The 21,268-nt window shown below is 37.1% G+C and overlaps 2 protein-coding genes across 5 annotated transcripts in view; one reads left to right on the top strand and one right to left on the bottom strand.

Annotated features, from left to right (window-relative positions):
• MFSD8 (major facilitator superfamily domain containing 8) overlaps positions 1–21,268 on the top strand; it is a 127,896-nt gene that overhangs the window by 27,332 nt on the left and 79,296 nt on the right. The gene's annotated exons all lie outside the window — the stretch shown is intronic.
• Positions 11,480–21,268, bottom strand: part of ABHD18 (abhydrolase domain containing 18) — a 39,310-nt gene continuing 29,521 nt past the window's right edge. For 2 of the 3 annotated variants that reach the window (XM_059923584.1, XM_059923582.1), the window contains 5 exons: positions 20,241–20,330; positions 19,467–19,568; positions 15,036–15,414; positions 14,389–14,551; positions 11,480–11,909 (listed from right to left, as the gene is read on the bottom strand). In XM_059923584.1, coding sequence (XP_059779567.1) covers positions 11,858–11,909; positions 14,389–14,551; positions 15,036–15,414; positions 19,467–19,568; positions 20,241–20,330 — 786 coding nt within the window. In that variant the 3' untranslated portion in view covers positions 11,480–11,857. The remainder of the gene's footprint in view (positions 11,910–14,388; positions 14,552–15,035; positions 15,415–19,466; positions 19,569–20,240; positions 20,331–21,268) is intronic. The other variant, XM_059923583.1, reaches the window with a different exon arrangement.

The raw sequence follows: 21,268 nt of genomic DNA, 5'->3' as shown, positions 1-21,268 counted from the left end.
AACTACCATACTGCTCTTCACAGTGGCTGCACCATTTTACATTTATACCATCAATGCACAAATGTTCCAGTTTCTCCATGTCCTTGTCAACAGTTGTTACTTTCCATTTTTGGTTAATAGCCATCCTAAGGGCTGTAAAGTAGAATCTCACTGTAGTTTTGATTTGCATTTCCCTACTGATCTTTTCATGTACTTTTTTGCATATCTTTGGAGAAATGTCTACTCCAATCCTTTGCTCATCTTTTAATTGGGTTGTTTGTCTTTTTGTTGTTGAGTTGTAGAAGTTCTTTAAATATTCTGGATATTAATCCCTTAACAGATATATGATTTGTAAATATTTTCTCCCATTCTGTGGGTAGCCTTTTCTTTCTTGATACTGTCCTTTGATACCCCAAAGGTTTTTTTTGTTTTTGCTTTTATTTATTTATTTTTTTGGCGGCTCCAAGCGGCTTGCGGGAGCTCAGTTCTCCAAACAGGGATTGAACCAGGTCATGGCAGTGAAGGCATGGAGTCCTAACCACTAGGCCAGCAGGGAACTCCCCCCAAAATTTTTAAATGTAACAAAGTTCAACTTTTCTTTTGTTGCCTGTGCTTTTGGTGTCATATCCAAGAAATCATTGCCGAATCCAATGTCTTGAAGATTTTCCTATGTGCTTTTCTCTAAGAAAATTATATTTAGGTTTTTGATCCATTTTGAGTTAATTGTTTTATATATGGTGTAAAGTAAAGATCCAACTTCATTCTTTTGATTTGTATATACAGTTTTCCCAGTACCATTTGTTGAAAGATAGTCTTGGCACCCTGTCGAAAATCATTTGACCATATATTCAGGGTTTATTTCTGGGCTCTCTATTCTAGTCCCCTGTTCTATATGTCTGCTTTATTCCAGTATCTCACTGTTTTGATTGCCATAACTTTGCAGTAAAAAGTGTATTTTTATTTTTAAAAATATTTTATTGAAGTGTATTTTACATGAATTGAAACACAGAGGTTTTTTTTTTTTTGGCCCTGCTGCACAGTATTCAGGATCTTAGTTCCTCAACCAGGGATGGAACCTGCGCCCCCTGCAGTGGAAACGCGGAGTCTCAACCACTGGACCACCAGGGAAGTACTGGCTTTAATTTAAAAAAATTTTTTTTTAAACTTTATTCTATGAATTTATTTATTTATTTATTTATTTATTTATTTATTTATGGCTGCATTGGGTCTTCGTTGCTATGCGTGGGCTTTCTCCAGTTGCGGCGAGCGGGGCCTACTCTTCGTTGTGTTACGCGGGCTTCTTATTGCGGTGGCTTCTCTTGTTGCGGAGCACAGGCTCTAGGCACGCGGGCTTCAGTAGTTGCGGTATGCAGGCTCAGTAGTTGTGGCACACAGGCTTAGTTGCTCCGTGGCATGTGGGATCTTCCCAGACCAGGGCTCAAACACATGTCCCCTGCATTGGCAGGTGGATTCTTAACCACTGCGCCACCAGGGAAGTCCTGGCTTTAATTTTTAAATTTTGGTTTTATTGCATGTTACAAGAGAGTGTTGTTTGTAATAGTTCTACTTTATGAAACATACTGGTTTTCCTTTGTGTCCTAATATATGGCTTTTGGAAATGTTCCAAAACATTATACTATATTATTAGAGCATAATGCTTTATATATATCCAAAAGATCTATCTTAATGTGTCATTTAGCTTTTTGTTTTTTTTTTTTTAAAGCTAGGATTTTTTTTTTTTTAATTAATTAATTTTTTTTTTTTTATGGCTGTGTTGGGTTTTCGTTTCCGTGCGAGGGCTTTCTCTAGTTGCGGCAAGTGTGGGCCACTCTTCATCGCGGTGTGCGGGCCTCTCATTATCGTGGCCTCTCTTGTTCCGGAGCACAAGCTCCAGACGCGCAGGCTCAGCAATTGTGGCTCACGGGCCCAGCCGCTCTGCGGCATGTGGGATCTTCCCAGACCAGGGCTCGAACCCGTGTCCCCTGCATTGGCAGGCAGATTCTCAACCACTGCACCACCAGGGAAGCCCTCATTTAGCTTTTTTTATATCTGTGCTATCTAATACAATAGGTACAGTCCTAGCTACATGTGGCTACCTAAATTAATATTTTAAATTTAAATGTAATTAAATAATTTAAAATTCAGTTCTTCAGTTATGATAGCCTCATTTTACATGCTTACAGCCAATGTGGCTAGTGACTATTCTTTTGGATAGAGTGCTTATAGCACCTTTCCTTCACTGTGGAAAGTTCTGTTGAACAGTGCTGTTGTATACTCCTAATTTTTGTTTTTAGGACCTCTTTGGTACTAACAGTGGTTTATAAAAGTCTCCTATTATTAGTGTGTTTCTAGCTACTTCTTCTTGAATTTCCTATAGTTTCTGTTTTATATAGGTGGTTGCTTTGTCGATTGTTGCTTATATATCTTTATCATTTCTTAAAAAAGAATATATTTGGAGGACTATGGCAAAGATTTAACACCTGCTTAATCCCAGTAGTGGGTACATAGGTTCTTGTTATACTATTTTCTATATGTTTGAATTACCTCATAATTAAAAGAAGGAAGACATGAAAGCATATCACCATGAGATTTCAGGATACAAAGTTAAAAAGAAGATCTTAAAAGAGAAAAATACAAGTCAAGTACAAAAAAACCCCCCAAAAAACCCAAAGAAACAAAACTGGAACTAAAATGACATTAGAGTTCTTATTTGCAACTTTGAATGCTAAAAGAAGTAGAATAATGCTCAAAATTCTGATGGATATGTGTTCGGTCTAGAGGTCAATACTCCACCAGACTATCAATTAAAAGTGAGAAGAGAGGACTTCCCTGGTGGTGCAGTGGTTAAGAATCCACCTACCAATGCAGGGGACGTGGGTTCTAGCCCTGGTCTGGGAAGATCCCACATGCTGCGGAGCAACTAAGCCCATGCGCCACAACTACTGAGCTGCGCTCTAGAGCCCGTGAGCCACTACTGAGCCCGAGTGCTGCAACTACTGAAGCCTGCGACCCTAAAGCCCGTGCTCCACCACAAGAGAAGCCACCTCAGTGAGAAGCCTGTGCACCGCAACAAAGAGTAACCCCCACTCGAACAAAGACCCAATGCAGCCAAAAAATAGAAATAAAAATAAAAATGAGATGAGAATAAAGAAGTTTCAGATATGCAAGCTTCAAAACCTCCCATCACTGCTTTCTCAGAAAGCTGCCAAAGGGTGTGCTGCTTCCAAACTAGGAAGAAAAATAAGAAAAAGAAAATCAGAAGAACTAGCAAAAAGGGGATAAGAAGTCCTAATACTAGAGGAAAGAATTCTGGGAGAGAAATGGGAGAGGTAGGTCACCAAAGTTAAAAATGGAACTGATAAATTATTTGAAAATCTGGAAAAATTATAGCAATTGGGGGGAAAAGTGAGGTTTTAAGTACATAGGAAACAAAGAAAGCAATTAAGTACAAGAAAACAAAGTTATTCAAGAAAGGAATTATAGTAGAGAATTTCCTGGCAGTCCAGTGGTTAAGGACTCGGCACTTTCACTGTGGTGGCCCTGGTTCAATCCCTGGTGGGGAATCCTGCAAGCCATGCGGTGCCACCAAATATCACAATAAAGTGAGTCACGTGAATTTTTTTGTTTCCCAGTGTATATAAAAGTTATGTTTGCACTATACTGTAGTCTATTAAGTGTGCAATAGCATTATGTCTTTTAAAAGAGTACATAAAGTAAAAAATATTTTATTGCTAAAAAATGCTAACCATCATCTGAGCCTTCAGTGAGTCATAATCTTTCTGCTGTTGGAGGTCTTGCCTTAATGTTGATGGTTGTTGACTGATCAGGGTGGTGGATGCTAAAGGCTGGGGTGGGCGTGGCCATTTCTTAAAATAAGACAACCATGAAGTTGCCGCGTTAACTGACTGCTTCCTTTCACAAACAATTTCTTTGTAGCATGCAGTGCTGTTTGATAGCATTTTACTCCAGTAGAACTTCTTTCAAAATTGGAATCAATCCTCTTATTAAACCCTACCGCTGCTTTACCAACTGAGTTTATATAATATTCTAAATCCTTTGCTGTTATTTCATCAATCTTCATGGCGTCTTCACCAGGAGTAGATTCCATCTCATGAAACCACTTTCTTTGCTCATCCATAAGAAGCAATTCCTGGACTTTCCTGGTGGTCCGGTGGTTAAGACTCTGCGCTCCCAATGCAGGGGACACGGGTTCAATGCCAGGTCGGTGAAGATCCCCGCATGCCTTGTGGCGCGGCCGGAAAAAAAAAAAAAAGTAACTCCTTATCCATTCAGGTTTTATCATGAGATTGAAGCAATTCAGTCACATCTTCAGGCTCCACTTCTAATTCCAGTTCTCTTGCTATTCTATCATATCTGAAGTTCCTTCCTTCACTGAAGTCTTGAACACTTGAAAGACATCCATGAGGGTTGGAATCAACTTCTTCGAAATTCCTGTTAATGTTAATATTTTGACCTCTTCCCATGAATCACAAATTATCTTAATGGCATCTAGAATGGCGAATCCTTTCCAGAAGGTTTTCAATTGACTTTGCCTAGATTCATCAGATAAATCACTATCTATGGCAGCTATAGCCTTACAAAAGCTATTTCTTAAATAATAAGACTGAAAGTTGAAATGACTCCTTGATTCTTGGACTGCAGAATGGATGTTGTATTAGCAGGCATGAAAACAACAATCTCATTGTACATCCTCATCAGATCTCTTGGGTGACCAGGTGCATTGTCAGTGAGAATAATATTTTGAAGGGAATCTTTTTTTCTGAGCAGTAGGTCTCAACAGTGGGTTTAAAATATTCAGTAAGCCATGTTATAAACAGATGTGCTGTCAACCAGGCTTTGTTTTTCCATTTATAACACACAGGCAGAGTAGATTTAGCATTATTCTTAAGGGCCCTAGGATTTTTTGAATGGTAAATGAGCATTGGCTTCAACTTAAAGTCACCAGCTGCATGAGCCCCTAACAACAGAGTCAGCCTGTCCTTTGAAGCTTTGCAGCCAGGCATTGACTTCTTCTCTCTAGCTATAAAAGTCGTAGATGGCATCTTATTCCAATAGAAGAGTGTTTCATTTACATTGAAAATCTGCTGTTTAATGAAGCCACCTGCATTAATTATCTTAGCTAGGTCATCTGGATAAATTGCTGCAGCTTCTGCATGAGCACTCACTGCTTCCCCTTGCACTTTTATGTTTTGAAGATAGCTTCTTTCCTTAAATCTCATGAACCAATTTCTGCTAGTTTCAAACTTTTCTTTTGCAGCTTCCTCACCTCTCTCAGTCTCATAGAATTGAAGAGTCAGGGGCTTGCTCTGAATTAGGTTTTGGCTTAAGGGAATGTTGTAGTTGGTTTGGTCTTCTATCCAGACCACCAAGACTTTCTCCATATCAGCAATAAGACTGTTTCAATTTCTTATCACTTGTGTGTTCACTGGAGTTGCACTTTTAGTTTCTTTCAAGAACTTTTCCTTTGAATTCACAAGTTGGCTAACTGCTGCAAGAGGCGTAGCTCTATTCTCTGGAGGAATTTGTTCCCGGAAGTGTCATGATTACTTTCTGATATGAAAAAAAACCCCTGAAGACCTGGCAGGTGTCAGGACACAGAGCAAATTACCAGACCAGCTGCTTAGAATCTTCATCCATTTTGGAGATACCAAAGAGTGAATTAAAGACATGACCCTAAAGTAGAAATAAGAGCAAACCCCAGATAGTCCTGTCTGTACAGTTCTGCAAGTGACAGCAAACCTATCTCCTCTCAAGTAGATTTTATTACTCAGAAGGGCTTCCCAATGCATCTCTCAGATTACCAATTTATTTTCTCCTACTTTACAGCCTAAGACACATTGGTACAAAATGACATCTAGAAGGAAGACTATGAAATAATAAATGTACAAACATATTTATATTTTCAAGTAGAAAATATATTTACGTTCCATGTTATCATTGTGTATCAACTAGCCAATTGGTGTTTTGTAGAGGAGTTGCAGGTTGGGGAATTAGTTCAGGACCAAATGCTTAGCAGGTGACGCTCTTGGTGTAGGATTACAGTTGAGCTTGAGTAAAAACGCAGACCAGGATCAGTGATTGCCTTTTGCCTGAGTGTAAGGACTTAAAGTCACTTGTTATCTACAGGGCAAGGGAAGTGTATCAAAGGTCTATGAGTTGGTGACAAGTGTCTCTAAAACATACAATAGCAAAGGCATCTATTTTAGTGACTGACATGGATGGAAAAATCTTGAGGAGTAACTGCTCTAGAAGTGAAAGCAAAATTTTCTAAAGAAATGCTTTAACTTTTCAAAGAGCCAATATATCTGCATTTTTAAAAGCAATTTCATGTGGTTAAGAAGGGAAGATGTGGAACTTCCCTGGTGGTCCAGTGGTAAAGAATCCGCCTTCCAATGCAGGGGACATGGGTTCGATCCCTGGTCAGGGAACTAGGATTCCTCATGCTGCAGGGCAGGGAAGCCCACGCGCCTCAACTAGAGAGTCCGCGTGCTGCAACTAAGACCCGACGCAGCCAAAAATAAATTAAATAAATAAATAATAAATGTAAAAAAAAAGAAGGGAAGATGTAATCTTTATGGTTGAAGAAAATAAAGCAAAAGGGGTAGCATTTCTTCCTTGCTCATACTTGTGTGTGCTTTATGTTTAAGGTTTACAGAAGCTTTGCTGCACGTAAGTGCATAAATGCACCCTCAGCTCATTCTGTTCTAATACACATCTACCCTTAACAATATAGAAGCAAAAGGGACACAGGCCCTCTTGGCTACTTTAATATCTCTTCGGTGCTGATAACACCCAGAAATCAGGAATTCTTTGCCAAAATCTATGTTGATTTAATGACTTTACATCCTTTCCTGCAGCAGCTATTCCTCTTCCTTGAGTCCTTTAAAGCACATGGTTTTTGTTTTTTTTTTAACATCTTTATTGGAGTATAATTGCTTTACAATGGTGTGTTAGTTTCTGCTTTATAACAAAGTGAATCAGCTATACATAAACATATATCCCCATATCTCCTCCCTCTTGCGTCTCCCTCCCATTCTCCCTATCCCACCCCTCTAGGTGGTCACAAAGCACCGAGCTGATCTCCCTGTGCTATGCAGCTGCTTCCCACTAGCTATCTATTTTACATTTGGAAGTGTATATATGTCCATGCCATTCTCTCACTTTGTCCCAGCTTACCCTTCCCCCTCCCTGTGTCCTCAAGTCCATTCTCTACGTCTGCGTCTTTATTCCTCTCCTGCCCCTAGGTTCTTCAGAACCTTTTTTTTTTTTTTTTAAGATTCCATATATATGTGTTAGCATATGGTATTTGTTTTTCTCTTTCTGACTTACTTCACTCTGTATGACAGACTCCAAGTCCATCCACCTTACTACAAATAACTCAATTTCGTTTCTTTTTATGGCTGAGTAATATTCCATTGTATATATGTGCCACATCTTCTTTATCCATTCATCTGTCGGTGGACCCTTAGGTTGCTTCCATGTCCTGGCTATTGTGAATAGAGCTGCAATGAACATTGTGGTACATGACTCTTTTTGAATTATGGTTTTCTCAGGGTATATGCCCAGTAGTGGAATTGCTGGGTCATATGGTAGTTCTATTTTTAGTTTTTTAAGGAACCTCCCTACTGTTCTCCATAGTGGCTGTATCAATTTCAACAGTGCAAGAGGGTTCCCTTTTCTCCACAACCTCTCCACCATTTATTGTTTGTAGATATTTTGATGATGGCCATTCTGATTGGTGTGAGGTGATACCTCATTGTGGTTTTGATTTGCATTTCTCTAATGATTAGTGATGTTGAGCATCCTTTCATGTGTTTGTTGGCAATCTGTATATCTTCTTTGGAGAAATGTCTATTTAGGTCTTCTGCCCATTTTTGGATTGGGTTGTTTGTTTTTTGATATTGAGCTGCATGAACTGCTTGTATATTTTGGAAATTAATCCTTTGTCAGTTGCTTCATTTGCAAATATTTTCTCCCATTCTGAGGGTTGACTTTTCGTCTTATGTTTTCCTTTGCTGAAGCACATGGTTCTTAAACCTGGCTGCACATTAGAATTGCCCGGGGAGCTTGGGTACCTCAAGGCAACTAAATCTGAATCTTTGGGGTGAGGTCTGAGCATTCTTACCTAGTTTTTAAAACTCCCCCAGGTGATTTTTTTTTTTATTTTTTTAAATTTATTATTTTGGCTGTGCCGGGTCTTAGTCACAGCATGTGGTATCTTCGTTTGCAGCATGTTTTTAGTTGCAGCATGCGGACTTAGTTGTGGTATGCATGTGGGATCTAGTTCCCTGACCAGGGATCCAACCCGGGCCCCCTGCATTGGGAGCACGGAGTCTTACCCACTGGACCACTAGGGAACTCCCCACCGGGTGATTCTAATGTGCAGCCAAGGCCTGAGATCCAATTAGAGCCATGGCTCTTAGGTTCTTAAAGTGTAACCCCTTGGATAACAGCATCAGTGTCCTAGGAAACTTGTTAGAAATACAAATTCCCCCGCCCTGTCCCAGACTCACTGGATCAGAAACTCTGGGCACTGGGGCCCAGAAATCTTTTTAACAAGGCTCCAGGTGATTCCTATGCAGGCTAAAATTTGAGAACCACTGACCTTAGAAGGGTGTTTTTCAAAACATAATGTGTATTTGAACCATCTGGAGATCTTATTCAAATGCAGATTCTGACTCAGTAAGTTTGGGATGGCACCTGAGATTCTGAGTTTCTGACAAGCTCCCAGAGGATGCTGCAAATCTACCGACCACACTTAGAGCAGTAAAGTGGTACGTACTTGATGTAGGTACTTTATCCAGGTACTGTATATAGGAAAACTTTTATCCCAGCTACTTTATACACAGATTAAACTTTTTACAGTTGCTTATACAGTTTTTCTTAATTAACACAATCTGGTGAATCTGCCTATTAGCTCTTTCAGTCCTGAGAAAAATCCTTGGGTTTTTGGTCCAACATTTTCTAGTTAAAACTGTTTTCAAAGTCTTTCACACAGTCATTGGTTTCTTAGGATTCTGCCTATAACAGCATTCCTAGAATTAAGTTACTCTGCTCCTGCAAAATGGTCAAAATGTACCTCTTTTCCCGTTGTCTAATCTGCCGTAATCTTTCTTTTATTTTCAAACTGAGTTTCTACAGCAGCCTCTGCTCAGGACCCCCATTCCCAGTCCTATAGTTCTTATCTCTAGATTTTAATTGTTTGCAGTACATTTACTAGTGTAAATGTAATAATATCTAATAGTGAGTTACACAACATTTAGATTGGTCCGTCAGAATGCTGGTTTCCCTGACATCACACATATTTTGGGGGGAAATTTGGCTCTTGTTGTAGATACTGAATACTGTTTTGCTAGAGACTCCTTTGCTTATATTTGCCTTACGTTGTTTGGGTCATAATATTACTAAGAAGGAACACACACTTAGTTCAAGTTTGGCTATATTAATCAAATGTGACACGGGTTTTCTGCGTTTAGAATAATACCTCTTGAACATAACAAGTAATTAATTTTTAAGACTTTTATTGTGAAGTAAAAAATATTTGGAAATGATTTTACAAATTTCAGTTACAGAGTCAATAATTCAATAATCTTTAGAAAAGAAAGCACCACATTAAAATTTACATTCATAAGAAACAATCTAAAATGCATATGCTAAAATGATTTAATAGTACTTACAACATTATCAAATCATGAAATTCAGAAACGTTTTTTAACCACAGATCTAAGTCGGGGTGTCAGGCTCAGATGTCTTCAGGGCTAAGTGGGAAACACAAAGTAGTGAAGTAGTCTAATACAAGAGCTCAGAGTCTGGTGGATTATGGCAAACTGGGGAATGCATACCCAGCCTAAAGACTTTTTGAATTCAAAAATTTTGGAGATATTATGCACACTGAATAAAACAACTGTGGGACAAGCTGTCCTGTACTGATTGCCAGTTTGCAACTCTGGGCTAAATGAATTTCTAGCAATTTATGTATCCAATCTTCAAAATGGCAGACAGCACTTCTTTAGGTAGTTGTGTGGATATATTCTTAGAACATCTGGATGGATAACAGAAGAAATTTTAAAAACACCTCTTTCACATTTATTTGGGAGAAATTAGTTATGCCTAAGAGTTAATTAAACTGAAATGAAATTTCATTCTTTTACCAATAGAAAGTTATATACCATAGTACACTATTGCTTAGTAGGAAATATTTATGTGAAAAATAAAGTACTGGTTTCACTAAAGCCATTGCTCAGAAAGCATTCAATCACCTCACTAAATACATAAGAAAGTACTTGTAATTCAGTTAACAACAAGTTTTACTTTATCTTTAAAGGGTATTTTGTTGGAGAACTTTAGTAGATTTCATACTTTCAGTGAAAAGTAAAGGTTCTAATCTGAACATGTAAAATTGCTATAGCTCAAATGGCTGTAACCACGTTTGTTTGTTATGTCAAAGTAGTTTTACAGAATTTACAACACTGTATGCCATCAGTGACTTCACATTTATCATTTAAAAATAGTTTTTAAAAATTAAGGTGATGGAGGCATTAGAGGGACAAATAAAATCTTTAAAAAGCTACAAAGGCATCTTATAATTCAAATATCCTTACTAGACTAGGAATACATATTTTAAAATAACCCACAGACAACACATATTTCAAAAAAATAAAACTCAAATATATTTTTTCTAAACCCCAAATATTTTCTACTTTTAAAAACATTTTAGCTCTTGGCTTGAGAAGTTTAACATAAAAAGAAAGCACCAGGAATTCCCTGGCGGCCCAGTGGTTAAGACTCCGCACTCTTGCTGAGGGCCCGGGTTCAATCCCTGGTCAGGGAACTAAGATCCCACAGGCCGTGTGGTGCAGCCAAAAAAATTTAAAAGTAAAATAAAATAAAAAGAAAGCACCAAGTGTAGCCATATAATATTCCATTTTAAAAAGTTACTAGTTATTATATCTTTTCTGTAAAATAAAGTTTATACGGACAGATCAATTTCATATGTGGTCATTAATTTCTGAAATTAAAAAACCAAAGCTGTTAAGTACTTGGCCTAAAGTTAGATGTTTAGCAAACTCAGAATATGTATACAAGAAAATGTTAAGAAACAGTTATTAATTAATGCAATAGGTCTTTCATTATTTCAGTGTTCATGAATTGAAACTTTTCAAGTAGGGGAAAAATGTTTGGCAATTTTTTCTAACCTAATATTTGGCAAAGTTTTAAAGTTTAGCCAAGTCTTATGCATCTTATCTGCATTCTCACATTCAATTTAATTATTAAAAGTACTTAAGTATAAAGCAAAAAGGATTTTTTAGTATTCAAAGTTAAAACTGATTTTACACATGATAAGTATCCATGGCAGAAAATTAAAGTTGAAAATAAGATTATAAATTCACTGTGGATCCATAAAAGAAATAAACATGTTTCTCAAATCAAGTCAATAATAGAAATGTCATGTAAGGGCATATATACAATACAGGGTGACATATTACAAACTAAGTTTGATTTAGCAGTTCTTTAAAAACCAACAGGGTTTCTATGAATACATTTATTTTAAATTAATAAATTATTCATAATTAAAAAGTTAAAGTTTACATAAATAGTAACAACAGACTAGATATTGATTTTATGGGATTCCCACAAATAGTACAAAATAGTTCAGCATTATTTCATCCAAATATTGGTTTACAATTATTCAAATGTATTTAAAGATTATAGTTGACTGATCTGTAACACTGAATTCCAGACTAGATTGACAGCAATTAGATATATAGTGCTGTCTGCTTGTTCTTCACATCATCAAAGGATCAAACTCCTTTCGTAAGAAACATGATGGCTGCACTGGTTACATACAGTGATCCCGTTAGTTAGCGTATTTACGGAGGAAGCGTTCAAATGCATCATAGATGGCGCGCCTAAAATTAAATATGAAAGAAAAACTACAAGTAATTAGCAAAAAAGGGGGACAGACAGTGTTTTTACTATAAGTTATTTCCAAATAACCTGTGTCTTGCAACCTGACCTCCTCTCCAAATATCAATAGCTGTGGAAGAGGCAGGTACGCGAGGGTGAGTTTGGATCCATGTAACTTCACCACTACTGGAAAACTTTAAATGTACTTCCAACCGATGGTTCATAAATGCCATCTTTTCCTGTGAAGCACTTTTTTGTGCCTTTAAATTTATATAATATATGTATACATTTATGTATAAAATATGAAATGATAAAATGAAAAGGAACTGGTTTCTTTTTATTCTGTTACTTGTTGAAAATTAACTGGCCATAGAACTTTTCAAATGTAATATTCAATCTACTGCATAGATTATGATATAGCAACTGAACTTAAAAGCCTTAGTTTCCTACATTAACTTCACTAGGTATTTTAGTATTTTAATTGGAAAGGAAGAGTCAAACTGATCTGGCCCAGTTTCATAAGATATTATTTTTAAGGCTTATTTTTTTTTCCTATTGTCAAATACATTTTCACTGTAGAAAATTCAGAAAAAGGGAAAAAAGTCATAATCCCATCACTCTAAGATATCTACATTTAATCTTTTCCTACAAGCTTTTTTTTAATGCTTATGTCTGTATTTTCACCCAGTTTAAATGATAACTGAGATCATATTACTCCTGTGTTATACTTGTTTGACTAAGCATTTCCCCACATCCTTAAAAAGATATTAAGATTAACTTTAAAACTGGCACCTGCTACAGACTGTGATTTCCAATTTGATGGAAAGACAAAGCTTTGTATAATGTTTGTGTGTATTTGGCTCAAAAATTTATAAGATGAGGTCTAAGGTTGCAACCTGGGCTTGTGTACATGGTATGAGGAAGGTTAGTAAAGGTATACATATGCAGTTTAAGTCATATGAATAGTCTCCTATCCATTTGTATTATCAATCCGTTCTAAATAACTTAACCCAAATTATTAGAGCACATAAAGGATTGGCTTGTTTTATTTTTAAATCTGGGAAGTGAAAAGACTGAATTTGTAAAATTCTACTACTCCAATGTCATCTAAACTTTGTTAGGTTTTGAAGTGACTAGTGGAGAGGCCAAATGGCTTAGCAGTTACTCCACCAGAGCATGTTATTTAATCTTTTTTGTTTCCTGTGTTCCTGTGTAAAGGTGATATTAAAAATAACATATGAAGCGATTGCTCTAGTACCTGGCACATGTTGATAGCTAACATTTATCTCTTTCTCAAACGAAGCCTTCAAATTAGCACTTATGAGTTTTTGCTGCTGACTTCTATTCTTCCTAATGCCTCTCAGCCACACTCCCACGTAGATACGTAAAAGAGTAAAAGAAATTTGACAACCATTTACTAAAACAAGCATGTGCGTTCCCTGCATTCACATGTATAACAGAACTTTAGACTCTTGAGCAACCCTAGCAACACTAAGTACTCACAATTTTCGTTTGTTTTTGTTTTAGTTTTGCTGTGCCAGAGGGTCACTTGAGTACTGGATAAGTAGTCTGCTCACTCACCAACTAACAGGGACTCAAATGCTTGATACATGAGTATTTTTTAAAAGATCATGCTATGAAAAGAAAGGGTTACTATATTCTTGAGGACATTACAGACTTGAAGAATTAGACTGTACCTCAAAAAGGTGATATCTATAAACTGAACTACATAAGCAACAACATACAAAGAATTATTTCCTAGGTTAAAAAGAACTAAAACATGTCAAACATATAGCACACGCATTCTTCTATTATACTGCTATCCAGCTGGCAGTTTTGGAACACTGCACAGGGCACTGGTCTAAGCACTTTATGTGAACTAATTGAACCATTAATGATAAATATTCCAATGATACCTGTTACAATCAAATCTGAATAGAAGTAGAAATAAAACAGCATTATCAAAAAACTAGAATAATAGCAAAAAGTCTTTATAAATTTTAGCAAATATCAGAGTCATATAAGGTTATTAACAATAAAACCAGTATTTCACTTCTCTTTTAGGGTTCAGTATTCACCTGCTACTGAAAAACATTGCTAGATTATTCCACAGATACTCAGGTCATTCTGAGAGAAGAACATCAGAGTGGAGTGAAAAATTCATGATGAGCCAAAGCGAGTTTTACAAACCCTAATGTTCCTCCCTACACCCTAAAACACCTGGCTGTTAATATTTGAAGAGGGTAAAACCACACAACAAAGCATGCCTATCATATGCTATTTCCTAGTTCTCTAGAAGGAAAAGAAAATTAGAAGACAAGATAGGAAAGAGTATCACAATGTGAGAATTGAGAGAGGCAGGAAGGAAATAAGAGGGCTAAAATGCATAATAAAAATACCCAATCTTTATATTTGTTGAGCCAAAAAAGTCCCCCAAACAAACAACAAATAAATAGACACCTGTTAGACCAATCATCTTACCTGAAGAGTCCTTGTTTAAAAAGATAAGCACTAATATGACCCCCTTCTAGATATCGGATTTCACAACCAGGCCAAATTTCTTGTAGACTTCGAACTCCTGTTCGTGGAATGTAGGCATCTTCTTTGGCTTGAACCACTATGATGAGGCTTGGGTCAACTGGAACTAGGTACAGGATTTTTTTAAGATGCAACATATATACTTTTAAGAAGCTCTAAGAATTTTATATAAATACTAGTAATCATATTGGAAAATAAAATACACCATACAATGCAGTAAGTAAAACATTTGCCGAACTAAAAATTTTGATTATTAAGTTAAAAAATCAACTATACTATACCATAACATTATAATATTCGTCTCTAATACAAAATTGAGATGAATATTCTAAAGAAGATACAAAACCCAATGTTTTTAAAGAACTAATAAAAGGGTCTTAGATTTTCATGGATAAAATTTAAATATGATACATTTACATAACCAACTTATCTTAGAAAACACATTGTGGAGCCAACAATAAATATATTCTTGAAAATATGAAATTATCTTGTAAAGCATCCTTAAAAATATTTCACATATTTTATATATCATCAGCATGATTATCACATATCATCAGCAAATATTCTCAATTTCATATAAAAATTAATACCTGAGAAATTTGCTACATGAGTACATTCATCCATAACTCCTTTCATAAATATTAAAGATTCTTTCTGAAGAGTGTTTCTTCTTTGTTCTTTACTGAGTAGGTGGTATGACTGAGGATTACAACGCGTATAACTACTTTTGTTGGTTGAAAGTGTTTGATTGAAGCACCCCATCCTAGAGGTATCTTGCAACAAGAGTCCTTCTGATGTGGAACTGACAGAAGTTTTACTAGATTTATGGCACTCAGCAGCTTTTTGGGACACAACTTCATCCACCATATCTAAATTTAAAGTTCTAGAAACCAGGTTAAGGTTAGTTAGCTTGTCTGCACTGCTAGGGAAGTGTTTCAGGAACTCTTGTCCCATTTTGAAAGAATCTGTCTGATTATATGAAAGAAAAGAAAATGTCATTTAATATAAAATAGGATTTTATTTAACAACCTTGTTAAAACAGAGAAAACATAAATGTCCGTCAATGAATAAATGGATAAACAAAATGTAGTATATACATACAATAGATTATTATTCAGTCTTAAAAGGCAATGGAATTCTGACACATGCTACAACATGGATGAACTTTGAAGACATTATGCAAAATGAATAAGCCAGACACAAAGGGACAATATTGTATGTTTCCATTTTTATGAGGTACCTAGAGTACTCAAATTCATACAGACAGAAGGTAGAATGGTAGTTGCCAGGGGATGGGAAGAGGAGTGAATAGAGTTTTGTTTAATGGGTACAGAGTTTCAGTTTAGGAAGATGAAAAAGTTCTGGAGATGGATGGGGGTGATGGTTGCACAACAATGTAAATGTACTTAATACTACTGAACTGTACACTTAAAAATGGTTAAAATGGTAAATTTTATATTGTGTATATTTTACCATAATAAAAACAAAAAGAGAAAAGAGATGTCAAAATTTAACTGAGAATGAAGATAAATGATACTTTATTGCTGAATGTTTCTTACTAAATAGTAAAGAGTATCATTTAGCCTGTGACATTTGTTTTGTTTTGGCTGCACCTTGCGGCTTGTAGGATCTCAATTCCCTGACCAGGGATTGAACCTGGGTCCCCAGCAGTGGAAGCACGGAGTCCTAACCACTGGACCTCCAGGGAATTCCCGCCTGTGTCATGTTTTTTATTGCCAAAGTTTTGAAATCCATGATTTCCTTTAACCTTAGAACTTCTAAAATTCTTATGAGTGCATCCTGGCAGTAATACACCAGCCACCCCAAATCTCTTTCTCAGGCTGAACTAAGAAAAATTAAAAATTATCAAGGTTGGACATCCCTGGTGGCGCAGTGGTTAAGAATCCACCTGCCAATGCAGGGGACACGGGTTTGAGCCCTGGTCCGGGAAGACTCCACATGCCGCAGAGCAACTAAGCCCATGCACCACAACTACTGAGCCTGTGCTCTAGAGCCCGAGACCCACAACTACTGAGCCCGTGTGCTACAACTACTGAAGCCTGTGCGCCTAGAGCCCAAGCTCCCCAAAAGAGAAGCCACCACAATGAGAAGCCCGCGCACCACAGTAAAGAGTAGCCCCCGCTTGCTGCAACTAGAGAAAGGCCACGTGCAGCAACGAAGACCCAACACAGCCAAAAATAAATAAATTAATTAATTAAAAACAGAAAACTTATAAACATGTTCAATTTCACTTATCCTTAAGTAAATTTTTTTTTGCTGAGGGATGCAGGATCTTAGTTCCGTGACCAGGGATTGAACCCATGCCCCCTGCAGTAGAAGCGTGGAGTCCTAACTACTGGACGGCACCGCCAGGGAAGTCCCTACTTAAGTAAATTAAATAAAAACTATACCAAATTTCCCTGTCTGGTTGACAAAAAAACCATGTATGTCTGATAACACACTGAATTTGTGAACTTATGGGGAAACAGACACACATGTTCCTGCTGGTAGTGTAAATTCACACAACTAGAATTAGACGAAATCTAAGATTACAACTGCTTATACCCTTCTACTCAGCAACAACATTTCTAGGAATTTGCACTTGTGAACTGATGTATGTACAATGTTACTCATTGCAGAACTGTTTGTTAATAGTGAAGGATGAGAAGCAACATAAATGCCCATCAACAGTATACTGGTTAATAAATCATGGTACATCCGTCCATATAATAGGCTGTTATGCAGCAGTGAAAAAGAAAAAGGAAACATTTGTGTATTGTCCATAAGAAAAGGGAAGAGAGAAAAGTTGAGATTTCTTTCGGTTTGAAAAATTCCTTGAAATACTAAATAATATAGTGGGTTATTTGTTGACAGAGATAGGACCTAGGCAAACTGGGAACAAGGGTAGGAATCATTTCACTATATATCTTTTTATGCTTTTTGATGCTTGAACTATATGACCATACAACCTATTTAAAAAATAAAAGAACGAAAAATGGGTTGAAGGCAAGGGAAAATAAGCAAACCACAACAACCTGGTTAGCAGAACAAATCATTAAAGCTATCCAGATCACAGAAATATAAAAAGGAAGGAAAGGAAGGTTAGTAACATCGGGAAATGGAAGATCAAAGCATCCTAGAATTATTCAGAGCAGTACATCAACAAATTTAACTTCTTTTGATTGGGAAAACACAGTTTTTAAAATAAAAAAAAAGCTGGCTTGATATTTCTTGAATATTCATAACTGTGAACTAGTTCTAACTAAGACAAAAGGACTCTTGTATACAATCACCAAGAGTCACAGAGAAAAAGGGCTGGAGAAGAATACACTGTCATTTCAGACAGCCAAAATGTATGAACCTCCCTTAAAAAATGCATGTTAGGTTTTCTCATAGGCTCTCAAATATAAGTATCTTTCTGATTATATGTATAGTGGGACACAGGAACTAGCTAACAGGGAGAGCTATTTTGTAATAAAGTTCTTAGGCAAGTAATTAACTGCCCTTTGAGGCTGCGCAAAATAGACCTATTTTACAAGGGTGAGCCCCCCTCCCCCTGCCTCCCTTCCCCCCTGCCTTCCTTCCCCCCTCCCTTCCCGCCTCCCCCCTGCCTCCCTTCCTCCCTCCCCCCGCCTCCCTTCCCCTCCCCCCTCCCTTCCCCTCCCTCCCCCCCTTCCTTCCCCCTCTTCCCCTCCCCACCTTCCCCAACCAAGCTGCACGGCACGCGGGATCTTCTTCCCGACCAGTGGTCAAACCCATGCCCCTGCAGTGGAAGCGCAGAGTCCTAACCGCTGGACTGCCAGATAAGTCCCCTACAAGAGTGAGTTTTATTTTGATGTAATTACAAATAAAAAGTCCTCGTCGATAGTAGAAAGAGTCCTTTTTTTCCCCTGAGGTTTCCTGAGGTTCTCAGTAACTTTTAAACTGAATGTGCAAAATTTTAAAATTCGTGAAAAGAAAAAACATTTCTGAAAAGAATTGGTCACCTTAGGAGAATAATAGAGAACCAACTCATTTCCCTGATAATTGGTAAATTAAGGTATATGAAATGAACTATGAGGTAACCAAATAATTGATAAGGGAAGTGGCTTTTTTTTAAATCAAAGTATTCCAATTAATAAATGAAAAAAGAGGATAGAATTAGAGTATCAGCATTTTGCAACACTCAACATAATAGACATAGGCATTAAGCATCAATGGCTGCTTACACCACAAAAAAGAGCAGCCAGACATTATCTGCTTCCTACACTCTTACCAAAGAATGATAAACTGAGTTTAATCAAGCCTCTAGACCTAGTTGCCAATTTGCAGGCAATAGAGAGCATGGAGGAATATGCTAAAGTGTACCATGAGAATGCAAACAAAAATCTAGACTGTGAGAAACTCTACAGGTAAATAGCCCAAGTTCTTCAATAGATAAATTATAAGGAAAAGAAAAGGATGAAAGAGAACTTATAGATTAAAAGACACTTAAAAGACCCATAAAATAAAAGAACTGAAGTGTCTAGGGATGCATATTTGACAGAAGGAAGTAATCACTAGAAAAATCAGGATAATGATAACTAAATAGTAGGGGGGAGAAATGTCTTCTGATTAGGACACATGAAAGTGGTTTCTGGGTTGGGTGCTAAGTTGTGAGCTGGGTGGTCAAGTTCTATTCAAATGTGTTAGCCATTTAATAAATGTAGTAAGCTATGCACTTGCTTTGCATGATTTTCTGTATTTTATTTTAAAACGAAGAATTCTATTAAGTAAAAAATAGTACTGCTTTTTAAAAATCTGCAATTCAGGGAATTCCCTGGCAGTCCAGTGGTTAGGACTCTGCGCTCTCATTGCTGAGGGCTGGGTTCAATCCCTTGTTGGGGAACTAAAATCTCACAAGTCACGTGGAGCGGTCACAAAAAAAAAAGCTATATATATTAAAAAAACAAAACAAAACTGCAATTCTTTTTAAAAATCTGAATCATTCAACATGATCAACATTTCCCCCACAATGTTCTGCAGAAGTTAAACATACTTACTCCACAATATTCAAGCATGTGAATAATTTCTTCTTCATAAACTGTCTGTGTATAATACTGCTTTTCTAGCTCCCTCCAATTAATCGATTTACTTAGCACGCCCTGAAATAACAAACTAAATTAAGATCAAATCACACGTATAAAACATGTTGTCCAATAGTTTTATTATTATTACTGTGCAGAAAAAAATTAACAAAGCAGACTTGAGATTTCCTATCTTTAAACAAGCCTGCTTGTGAGGTTGGCCCTTGACTAGAGTCTGGTAACTTGACTAGTAAACAGTTCTTTACCCTGATATAAAACTTCCAAAATGATAAAGTGGGTCACTGTGCCTAAACTGCTTATACAAACAATGTAGTTTCTACTGAACACCTGATTTCCTTCTGGAATTTAGTACATGCTAGGCAGAGGGTGCCTAAGCGACTGACCCCTGATATAAACCCTGGACTCCTAGGCTCAAATGAGCTTCACTGATGGACAACACTTTGCACATATTGTCATAACTCATTGCTGAGGGAATTAAACACATCCTGAGAGACTCCACTGGAAGTTTATGCCTGGTTTCCTCTGGATTTTGCCCTGTGTGCCTTTTCCCTTGATTGATTTTGTAGTGTATCCTTTTGCTGCAGTAAGTTTTAATTGTGAGTACGAGTATATACTGAGTCCTGCAATTCCTTCCAGTGAATCACCAAGCCTGGGGGTGATTTTGGAACCCTGCAAACAATTACCTTTAATTATATATAATTATCTAAATATTAATTGCAATTAAATTACCGTAGTGAAGACCCCAGATGCTGTGGACCAAGACAGACATGGAATCAATGGCATGGGCTTAGGCCAGTTGGATACTGCTAAGGAAGCCATCTGTAACATGATAACAGAGAGATTCAGTTTAAAGTTTACATTCACTAAAATGAAAAATATTTAATATTAAGAAGTACTTTGTATAGTAGTTGGTGAGATAAGACATGAACACAAAGTCTCTTAAACACTCATGAGAATGTCTAGCAAACTCTCCAAATTCCCCAAACCATAAAACTCAACAATGACATATAACTGCCCCCTAAAAAAGCAATAAAAGGTATTAGGAAATTTTAAGTACCTTAAGACCCATCACAGAAAGCTACTTTCTACTGATAAATACAAAGCAAACACGCTGGGATGTAGATGCTGGGCAGTAGGCTAAGCACACTCATTATCTAAGTGACCTGCTCAGATAGAGCAAAATCTCAACCATAAAATCTCAGGTTTTCAGGGTTGACTGAAAGATGTCAAGAATTTGGTGAACTACAAAGCAGATTATATAACTGATATAAAATGATGTAATATGTTTAGAGAAGGGAAACGTTATTTTTGGCTAGAGGAATCAGAGAAGGCTTCATGAAATGGTTGAGTCTTCTAGGGGAAATGAAAGATGGGGTCTTGTCTTCCATATAAAGGAGACAGTATAATCAAAGGCAAGATGGTGAGAAACACAGGGTCTGGTAGGGAAACAGCCAATATACTTCAGTTACACTGGTCAATAGGGCACATGTGGCCAATGGAGTAGGGGAGATAGGTAGGGCTAGAAAGATGGATCGGGATCAGATTAGAGGTCCCTTTGTTCTGTAGATAATGGGGAATTAATAAAGAGACCTAAGCAAAGGAGTGTTATTGTCAAGTGATTCAATGAAGCTAAATAGTATTTTATAACATTGATTAGAGAGGGTGAGATTGGAGGTAGGGAAACCAGTTAATAGGTAGTAGTCCAGCTGACAGTTATAACACCCTGACCTAGGTCATAACAATGGAAACACTACTAG

The sequence above is a fragment of the Balaenoptera ricei genome, chromosome 5 (assembly GCF_028023285.1).
Source record: "Balaenoptera ricei isolate mBalRic1 chromosome 5, mBalRic1.hap2, whole genome shotgun sequence".
Taxonomy (NCBI): domain Eukaryota; kingdom Metazoa; phylum Chordata; class Mammalia; order Artiodactyla; family Balaenopteridae; genus Balaenoptera; species Balaenoptera ricei.
Note: the sequence above shows the minus strand (reverse complement) of the source record. Positions and strands in the feature narration are given on the sequence as shown.